This window comes from Tiliqua scincoides, chromosome 3 (genome assembly GCF_035046505.1).
Source record: "Tiliqua scincoides isolate rTilSci1 chromosome 3, rTilSci1.hap2, whole genome shotgun sequence".
NCBI lineage: Eukaryota > Metazoa > Chordata > Lepidosauria > Squamata > Scincidae > Tiliqua > Tiliqua scincoides.
In genome coordinates, this window is record NC_089823.1 from 240,745,529 (window position 1) to 240,755,731 (window position 10,203).

Here is a 10,203-nt window from a genome sequence, read left to right on the forward strand (position 1 = left end):
ATTGTAGTTAAGAACATAAGAACAGCCCCACTGGATCAGGCCAGAGGCCCATCTAGTCCAGCTTCCTGTATCTCACAGCAGCCCACCAAATGCCCCAGGGAGCACACCAGATAACAAGAGACCTGCAAGGCTTCCTGGGAAATGTAGTTAAGAACATAAGAACAGCCCCACTGGATCAGGCCACAGGCCCATCTAGTCCAGCTTCCTGTATCTCACAGCGGCCCACCAAATGCACAGGGAGCACACCAGCTAACAAGAAGACCTGCAAGGCCTCCTGGGAATTGTAGTTAAGAACATAAGAACAGCCCCACTGGATCAGGCCATAGGCCCATCTAGTCCAGCTTCCTGCATCTCACAGCAGCCCACCAAATGCCCCAGGGAGCACACCAGCTAACAAGAGACCTGCAAGGCTTCCTGGGAATTGTAGTTAAGAACATAAGAACAGCCCCACTGGATCAGGCCATAGGCCCATCTAGTCCAGCTTCCTGCATCTCACAGCGGCCCACCAAATGCCCCAGGGAGCACACCAGATAACAAGAGACCTCATCCTGGTGCCCTCCCTTGCATCTGGCATTCTGACATAGCCCAGTTCTAAAATCAGGAGGTTGCGCATACACATCATGGCTTGTAACCCATAATGGATTTTTCCTCCAGAAAGTTGTCCAATCCCCTTTTAAAGGCACCTAGGCCAGATGCCATCACCACATCCTGTGGCAAGGAGTTCCACATCTTAATTGGACCACTTAATTAACCAATTAACCAATTAACAGACCACTTAATTGCGTGAAAGATCCTGGAAGTGGAGGTGGCTGCTGGCAAAGTCACACCTGGAGCATTTGAGGACCTGCCGCAGCCTGAACCTTCCGGCCCTCCTGCAGGCAGCCACTGCCTGTGTGGAAGCTGCCTAGCCCAGTTTGCAGGTTTGATAAATAAATTTGCTCCTGTTTGCCTGCCAGCCAGCCAGCCCACCCCCACACCCTGCAGTGCCTGCCTCTTGCTTGACTTGGACCAGGTTCTTTTCCTGTGCATTCAGCTGATGCAAGGAGACTAGGAACCTGGACTCGGAGTGGCCACGTTCCCTTTTCCAGAACATTATTGTTTCTTAATACAAGGACATCTGCAAGAGGGATCTGAAGGCCTTAGGAATGGACCTCAACAGGTGGGAAACCCTGGCCTCTGAGCGGCCTGCTTGGAGGCAGGCTGTGCAGCATGGCCTTTCCCAGTTTGAAGAGACACTTTGCCAACAGTCTGAGGCAAAGAGGCAAAGAAGGAAGGCCCATAGCCAGGGAGACAGGCCAGGGACAGACTGCACTTGCTCCCGGAGTGGAAGGGATTGTCACTCCCGGATTGGCCTTTTCAGCCACACTAGACGCTGTGCCAGAACCACCTTTCAGAGCGCGATACCAGAGTCTTTCGAGACTGAAGGTTGCCAATATTGTTTCTTAATAATTGGCATTTTCCCACACCAACAAAGCTCTTTGTACCACCCAGTACACCCAGGACGGCAGGTGGAGGTACAGGTTTCCCCAGACGAGCCCCAGGGAGCACACCAGATAACAAGAGACCTCATCCTAGTGCCCTCCCCTGCATCTGGCATTCTGACATAGCCCATTTCTAAAATCAGGAGGTTGCGCATACACATCTGGCTTGTAACCCATAATGGATTTTTCCTCCAGAAAATTGTCCAATCCCCTTTTAAAGTCGTCCAGGCCAGATGCCATCACCACATCCTGTGGCAAGGAGTTCCACAGACCAACCACACGCCGAGTAAAGAAATATTTTATTTTGTCTGTTCTAACTCTCCCAACACTCAATTTTAGTGGATGTCCCCTGGTCCTGGTGTTATGTGAGAGTGTAAAGAGCATCTCCCTATCCACTCTGTCCATCCCCTGCATAATTTTGTATGTCTCAATCATGTCCCCCCTCAGGCGTCTATTTTCTAGGCTGAACAGGCCCAAACGCCATAGCCTTTCCTCATAAGGAAGGTGCCCCAGCCCAGTCATCATCTTAGTCGCTCTCTTTTGCGCCTTTCCCATTTCCACTATGTCTTTTTTGAGATGCGGCGACCAGAACGGGACGCAATACTCCAGGTGTGGCCTTACCATCGATTTGTACAACGGCATTATAATATAACTAGTTCACCAGAGCTCTGCAGAATCAGCTCCCATATCACATGGCATTTTGCACAGCACTCTCCCACATGCCAGGATCTAAAGGGACCATCACATGTCTGAGTAGGCTGAACAATCTGGAATCCACCCCAGGCAGCTGTGCCCTCAGAAGGTGCCGCATTCTTGGTCTAGCTGCAGCAGTACCGAAACATGGCACTGGAATGGAGGGAGAAGCCCCACCAAGCCACAGAAAAATTCCAAGCCTAACACTTCCCCACATGCCGCAAAGACGTGGTTTGCTCCAAGCAAGATGTGATCGTGCCCCTCCCCACAGGGAGACTTCCACGTTTAGAGCGGCTTACACAGCTGGCATCCCAGAGCAGCCAAGAGCTGGGAAGCTTTCAGCAAGTCTGCTAATGTTCTCCGGCACCCTTCTGAGCTGCAGCCAGATGAGGATGAAGAAGGCTGGCCTGTCTTTGCAGGACAAACCTTAGTGAAATAAGGTATGGAACTCAGCTCCCTTTAACACCTTCTGGGACTGCTCCGTAACATGCAAGCACCTCTGCTCTCCACAGGAACAGGCAGCACAGTGGTGTAAGGAGAAACCTATGGTCTGATCACATCCACAGGTCTCTTGTTATCTGGTGTGCTCCCTGGGGCATTTGGTGGGCTGCTGTGAGATACAGGAAGCTGGACTAGATGGGCCTATGGCCTGATCCAGTGGGGCTGTTCTTATGTTCACAGCAGCAGAATGCACCCTGCTGCCTCCAAGCAGTGCCCTTCTGGGACTGCCGCCTGAACCACCTGTTTGGATGACGCTGGAGAAGCTTCAGCAACTAAAGGTCTCATCCTGCCATGGGGGATGCTTTAGGCTTCCCCTCCCCCTCCTAGAAAGGCAGGTTGCCACAACCCCCCTCTCCAGCAGCACCACTTATGCCACCAGGCCAACAGCCTATGCGGGGCTCACAAAAATATCCATGCAAAAGGTGTGTCCCTCCCAGACCTTGGCTGGCCAGGATTTGTACCTCTTGTGATCTCTGCCAATCAAGCAACAACAAGTCCTCTGCCAGGTGATGCCCCCTGCAGCACTCTCAGGCTCTTTGGCCACACTCTGAGGCTTTTTAGCCAAATTCACAGGAAACGCCACCAGGAGCCATCACGTCCTGCACAGACATCCATCTGCACTCAGCCCAGGCCTTGAAGCACAGCACAGAAAGCACAACGCTGTCCATTAAAAATTCACGCCTGAAAGAGGCCATTTAGAAGATCCCAGTGAGGGATTCTGGGGCTCCTCAAGTCAAACCCATGTTCTGCTTCTCCAGACCTGCAGATGGAGAGCATTGGGGGAGGGGGGGCTGGCAGACCTGTCAGTCCACACAGGGTCAGATCTGCTTCACACAGACACTGAAAAGCAAGAAGAGGAGCACCTGCAGCTATCTGGAAAGACAGGAACACACACAAAGTGGCAAGAGGGGAGCGCACCTCACAGGGAGAGAGTCTTTCCTGTCACTTGTGGTGATTAGGAAAGAAGGGCTCAGAAGCAGAACTCACTTGAATTGCGACTGCAGGTCAGGATCCTGAGACGGGCAGAGGCAACTGGTGCTCCAGCCCTTCCAGCTGCATCTGTCAGCAGCCAGGGGCCTCCTTGTCTTCTGAGGGATCCTTTGTGGAGTTGGGAGGAGCTTAAAGTCTTCTCCGTATTTGGGAGGAAGGAGCTGCCCAGGCAGGTCCAGCCCCAAAATGACCCAAATGTGAAGCAGCTCTGCTCCCTTTTGGAGCTGCTTGAGGAAGTGGGCTGCTGGAGGGACCTGGAGACAGGAAGGAGTAAACTCACTAAGCTGTGGAGGAGTGACAAGTCAGGGAAGGAGCAGGGGCCATGCTGGGCCCTTCAGGACCAGCCTTCCCTTCTCTGACACACTTGACCAGCTCCTCTGTGCAGGCTGTAGAGTGGGGGCACAAGGCTGGCACTGCAGAGAAGGTGCTGCTGCCCTGAGGGATGTGGGCAAGAAGTGAGGAAGGAGCAGGCTTGGGCCCGGTTCCCACCAACCCAGAGGAGTCTCCCTCCCCACAGCCAAGACCTTCTACACCAGACAACTCGTTCCAAATCACAGGCGACACAGACAGCCTGTGCAGGCGATGCAGTAGCTTGACCCATAACAACAGGTGTTTTCAGAACCAGGTAATTCCTTCCTGTCCCTACGGAGAGTCCTTTGGAAAATGGGGGAGGCAGTTGGAGGAAGTGGGGACAGCTGGAGGTGGACGATATCTTTCCTGCCTTCAACTCTGATCGTGGGAAGGATTGTGCAAATACCGCACTACTTAAAACCAGTGTTGTGGCAAGTGGGGAGGGGAATGGGGAGAGGTGGAAGGGGGATTTTTCTGTACCTTTGATGCCAATGGCAGCAGGATCAGGAAGGGGCCGCACTAGTTAAAACTGGGCTTCCCTCTGCAGAGATTGAGCCACAGAGCCCTCCAAAGACTGGGGCAAGGAGGATGTCACATCTCTGCAGCAAGCAGAAGCCAGAACATCTCAGGCTCTCCAGGGAGTTCTTGCTGGCTTGCCAGGGAATGAGCATGAAGCTCGCAGAAACCTTCAACCTCGTGGCATGGGGCGCAAGCGGGGAGAGGGCAGTGGCCAGTCAGGAATGAACAATGGACCACGCTCAGGGCCTGGACTCAGCCAAGGCCACAGGACAGGCAGGTGCTGGTTGGGGCTGCTGAATATGACTCAGAATATGACGAGGTTTGCCTGTCCAGGCATGAGCCTGCACACGGGGGGGGGGGGGGGAGGAGGCTGCCTCACTAGGGGCCAGGCAATCCCCCCCTTCTGTGAGCCCTTCTGGCAGCACTTCTTTTGGGTGCACTGATCCACAGCAGTTGTTGCAATTACCTGCTGTTATAGAGGAATTCAGCCCTTGTTTAGTGCAGATTTTAGTAACCTGTTCTTCTGTTGGAACATGGTAAACATGATGCCGAAAAAGTATTCTGGACAGGTAGCAGGGCACTGAACTGTTCTGAAAACAAAGCCTTCCTCGTTCTGAACAACACAACTCATCTCTTCATTTGAGCCCCGCACTGCTCCTTCTGCTGCTGCAGAGTACCCCAATCTTTGTGCAGATCCAGTGGGATCATGCAAACCGCCTGAACCACACAGTGGTTCCCAACCAGCCTGTTGCTGGGGTGACCCACAGTCAACAGGCTTGGGGAGAGCCCTGCCCTCTGGGCCAAGTACCAGAACATGGGGAAATAACTTCCCCATTGAACCTGGGCTGACCAAACCCTGACTGAGTTTGTGCCTGGAGCATCTGCTGCTGAAAAGATGTGCCAAGTCAAAGCAGGGCAGTCATCATTATCCACCCAATGGCATGCAGGTCCCTAGAACAGCACTCAGCTGGGAGGGACCAATAAACTCTTTGCGTCCATGTCTTTTATAGAAACGTGTAGACACCACAGAAGGACTGGTGGCAAAGGAGGAGGGACTAGCACAGCTTCTGCTATACAGACAGACCTGGATCACAGTGAACGTTCGGTCGCAAATCCCACCTGAGCCGACTCTCATGGCTGTCCCCTGGGGAAACTCTTTGCCACGGAACAGCTGCTTATCTGGGGTAGATCTGACTCTGCAATGACTCTTTTCCATCATACACACACGATGATGCAGAGCAGGCCTGGGACACACTTTTAAAAACAACCATTTGTCATGACCCGCTAGCCAAAAAAAGAGATCTAGAAAAAATACGGTATTTATTAATAAGAATTAGTGGATTACTAATTAATAATTGGGGTCCTGTGCTCCCAAGGCTGCTAGACATCTTACATATGTGGACATTTGCTAGACTCTCCCTAGAAATGGAGGTCAAGGTCTGTGGCCCCAAACCTTTACAGTCATTCCAGGCTACCCAGAAGGCTGAGCTGGAGGACAAGATGTGCAGTTAGGGGCTTTCAGGCCAGGCAAAAGGCTGAAACTGGATTCACATGCGATTCACACCAATGAAACAGGAAAATGTGACATTTCAATTTGGGGGTCTGAAGATGACCTCATTCCACGTTAACATTCCAGCTAACAATTTTCTTACACAAACTGGACAAAGATGCTTGCAAAGGTCTTTTTTGAACGTTTCAAAAACTTTTCACAACCGACCAACAACTGGCTTGTGACCCACAGTTTAGGAAACACTGATGCAGAGTACAGCTTATGAGAGCCGCTGTATGTATAGTGACTGTAAAGTGTGACCAAAGTGCATGGGCACACACAAACTATCTGTATACTGCACAGGCTCCCAGCATCACGTGTAAACAGCCTGAATGTTGCAGGTCAATGAATTCAACTGACACTGTGGCAAGGTGGAGCAGGAGATTTGGACTTCCTTGAACACAGCAGCTCTGGGGACAGCATCCGGTGCCAACCACCAGACAATGGCTCTTGTGCACCAGAATGAAAGAAGAACAAGCAAAAAAAAGAGAAATGAAGGAGAGAGCAAGAGAAATTGACTTGGATCTGAAGGAGGGAGTTTGCTCGTGCCACCTCTAGTCCCACATTCTGCGCACGTCACCTGTGGCCCTGCACCATCCCATGGCAAGCAGCCTTCTGCTGGGTCCGTCTAGATTCCCTCTGCCTGTTTGGATGGGCAGCAACCCTTCAAAGTCCTCCCCAGGCCAATAACAAGACAGTCTTTTCACTGGAAGCACCAAGTCCTAACTGGGAGGCTGCCTGTGTCCGAGGAAGGCGTTCCCCTGTGCTACGGTCACCTGCTGGGGGTCCTGTGACACAGCCGCCTCTGCAAGCACCTGACAGACAACTCACACACAATAGTACTATTGCTGCTGAGAACGAGGCTGAAGACCTGCAGACTCTTCCTCCCAGTCTCCACTTCAAGCAATGGCCCACAGAGGCTAGGGGGATGGTCACTCTTCCCCACAACAGCCATTCCTTTGACCCAGTCTACTCCTCCTGCCTCCAGTCAGCCTTCTGTAGGTCTGATCTCACTGTACAAACTGGGCTGCCCAGGGCTAGACCACTTCTCACACATACACACACATGCACAAGATCCTTCCACTACTCACACCAGGCCAGATCCCATGAATCTGAACTATCCTGAGCCAGACTGCTGAGCCACCGTTTCTAGACCAGTCATGTTTCCTCCTCTGACGAGCTGCATCAGCTCTCCAGGCAATGCAGCCAGCCTGAGTGCCCCCCCATCACGCAGCAGTGCTCTCCTTTCCAGTTGACTTTCCGGTCACACCGAAGAAAAGTAAGAGCCAGCTCCCCAAAAAGTCCATCTTTATCTACTGTGCAGGGTGGGTGGGGGTGCAAAATGCCAGCAGCAAGCAGTCAGGTGGCCAGAAGTCCCTCCAGGATGCACTGAGTTTGGAAACGCATTCAGGAAAACACCTTTTTGTCATCACATTTCCCAGGAAGCCACAGAGTGGTGGCTCAGCATGAGAGAAAGGGCACCTTTTGCCACCAAGCCTTGAGGCAGGCAGAGACCTACCAGCTTTGAGTGCAGGATGCCACAGATTTTATGCCTCAAAAGCAAGGGGGAAAGATGACATGGACCAGGTGCGCCTTGCTGTAGGCATGCTGGGCACCCCAGCGGATTCACACTTGCCCTCCAGGCCTGCAGAGGGACAAGTTCAATTGTTGCACATCCTGGGCAGTGAGCCCCAAACAGAGGTTCGGAGTGCCACAGAGAAGAAGCCTCTGAAGAGGTGCTGGGAGAGCATCAGGGCCAAGAGCCTGAGACACGAGTCAGGACTTCCCTTGGATGAATCTTGCCTCTGCCTGAGTCCCTGGGCAAACACAAAGTGGAGACAAGCACTTCTTCACTGCAGAGGCTTTTGCACAACACAATGCCGGGCTCAGGACCCAGAAAGGCAAACCAACCACGCCCGCCCGCTGTCCGATCTTGAACCACAGGCAGGGCTGCATTTGGTACAGATTTCCTGTAAGATGTGAGGGAGACATGTGCAGTGGCAGCTGGGAAACAGCGCTGCATACTCCACATGCTTGGTAGCCACACTGCCTGATATCTGGGGTGACAATAAAATCAACAGCTAAATTAAGCAGCTAGAACAAGCTGGCATTACAGATATGAAACAGTTTCTATATTTTAAAACTAGAGTTGACACAGTAGAAGGTCCAGCAACAAATGCTTCTCCTAACTTTGAGCCACTTGGTTTTGCACCGGAGTCTGTCATTGTTCCCTGCCCTGCTTGCTAACAGCCTCATCCCAAAAGTGCCTGCAACATGAGCACTCTCTACTGATCCTCGGGGAAAAATCAATTCCCAGGAAAATTTCTGTGCACGGATGGGCTTCCGTTTGGACCACTGAACTGAGTTAAGGGAAAGCGAATCCTCAGTGCCAAGGGGCACAGTCCCAGGAATCTGTGCTGGACAAGCCTGTGGCTGACCTGTAGGGGAGCCTCCTGTCATTTATGGCTTTGCAGTCAAAGCAGTGGTGCAGTGGCATAAGGTCCATTTTCAGGGGGCACAAAGTAAGCAAAACTCCTCTGGCCATACATCCCAATACCTAGAAAGGTCAGAAGTAGCTGGTGGCCCCAGCCTGATGCTCCCTAAAACTCAAAAATCGAGTGTAGAAAAGACTGGAACAGAAGTCAGGGACCTGGGGGCCAAAACGAGCGTAGTGGGTCACCTACTCTGTGGCAGCAGCTTCAGGCAGTACCACTGCCCCAAGTGGCCCCGTGCTCAGTCAGAGGGTGCTGCTGGGATCAGGCTCAACCCTGGGACGATCAGCCTCAGCATCCAAAAATGCCTCTAAGCATGAGATGAGCAACGAACCAGACAGGAGCCCAGTAAGTGGTCTCATTCTGACTCGGACCCTGGAGCTGCCAAACTCAGTGCTTGGGAGCCGGTGGGCAGAACTCTCCAGGGTGTCAAGCGAGCCTTTTTCTCAGGGATTTGCCCAGGACCTCCAGTGCACAAGGTAGGGGCTCTACCACTCTGCTCTGCCCCTCTCAGCATGGCTCCCCCCCTGCAATTATAACTCAGGGCAAGGAAGATCCTCGTGCCCCAGCACTGCTTTTTCACAGACTTGAAAAGAATCAAGCCAGAAGCCAGCTGAAATCACTTCTGCCAAGACAGAGATAACTGGAAACTAAATAAAGCTATTCAACAGTATTGGTCAGAGGAGGAAGGCCGCACTGCCCTCACTGGTCCACCCAAAGGCTAAAAATGCCAGAAGACAATTCCCTCCCTAATGGGGGGAGGCAGGAGAACATCCCGGCTCAGTGTCTTCGTGAGGACCAGCTACTCCCCCCATCCTCAATACGCGGGACCAGATCTTTGTGTCCAGACACAGGACAGCCCTCTCCTTGTCCAGGGAGGCCAGAGAGCCGCAGGCGAGGCTGGGCGGAGGCCGCGCAAAGGCAGCGGGGATCGGGCTCCCGCTTCACCAGATTCCTCCGCCGCCCGCGCCAGCCGAGGCCTCCCAGCCCCCGTTGCTGCCACCGCGCGCCCTCCGCTCCGCTGCCCGGCGCACTCTGCACGTGCTCCGGCGCCCCGCCGGCCACTGACCTGGTCTCCGGCGGACGTGCCTCTTGCGGCCGCTGCAGAAGCGCACCTTGCTGAAGACGCCCAGCACGTGCCTCTCGCAGAGGGAGCGGCCGTCCTTGCTGGGGCTGGAGCGGCGCTTGGAGGCGGACACGCGGTCGCTGTTGGACTCGCGCGCCTGCCGCTTCTGCCGGATCAGCGAGCTGGCGATGGCCGCGGCCATGGCGGCGCGGGGTCACGGGCCGGCGCCCGCCCTCATCGGCCCTCGACGGGCCCGGCCCGGCCCGGCCCGGCCCCGCGTGCGCCCCGTCGCGCCCGCCCGCTCGCTCGCGGCACGCGGACAGCCCGGGCCGCTCAGTCTCCCCCGGCGCCGGCGGGGGCGGGCAGGGAGGCTCGGCCCGACGGGGCGGCTGCCAGCAGAGTCCCGCTCCGGCCCCGGGGGGCGGGCCCGGCGAAGGCGGCCGCGACGAGGGGCTGCGCCGGCGCTGCGCGGCCCGGGCCGCCCCTCATGGCCCTGCGGAGCTCCCCGGCGGGCGCCCCCCTTCCGTCGTGGTCGCGGCGGCTCCGAAGGCGAGGCGAGGC

General features: G+C 54.5%; 1 protein-coding gene across 1 annotated transcript in view; it reads right to left on the reverse strand.

Annotated features, from left to right (window-relative positions):
* Positions 1-9,844, reverse strand: part of FGF12 (fibroblast growth factor 12) — a 95,684-nt gene extending 85,840 nt beyond the window's left edge. The window contains exon 1 of the mRNA XM_066620242.1: positions 9,646-9,844. Within this exon, the coding sequence (XP_066476339.1) occupies positions 9,646-9,844 (199 nt within the window). The remainder of the gene's footprint in view (positions 1-9,645) is intronic.
* Between the last annotated feature and the right edge of the window lie 359 nt (positions 9,845-10,203).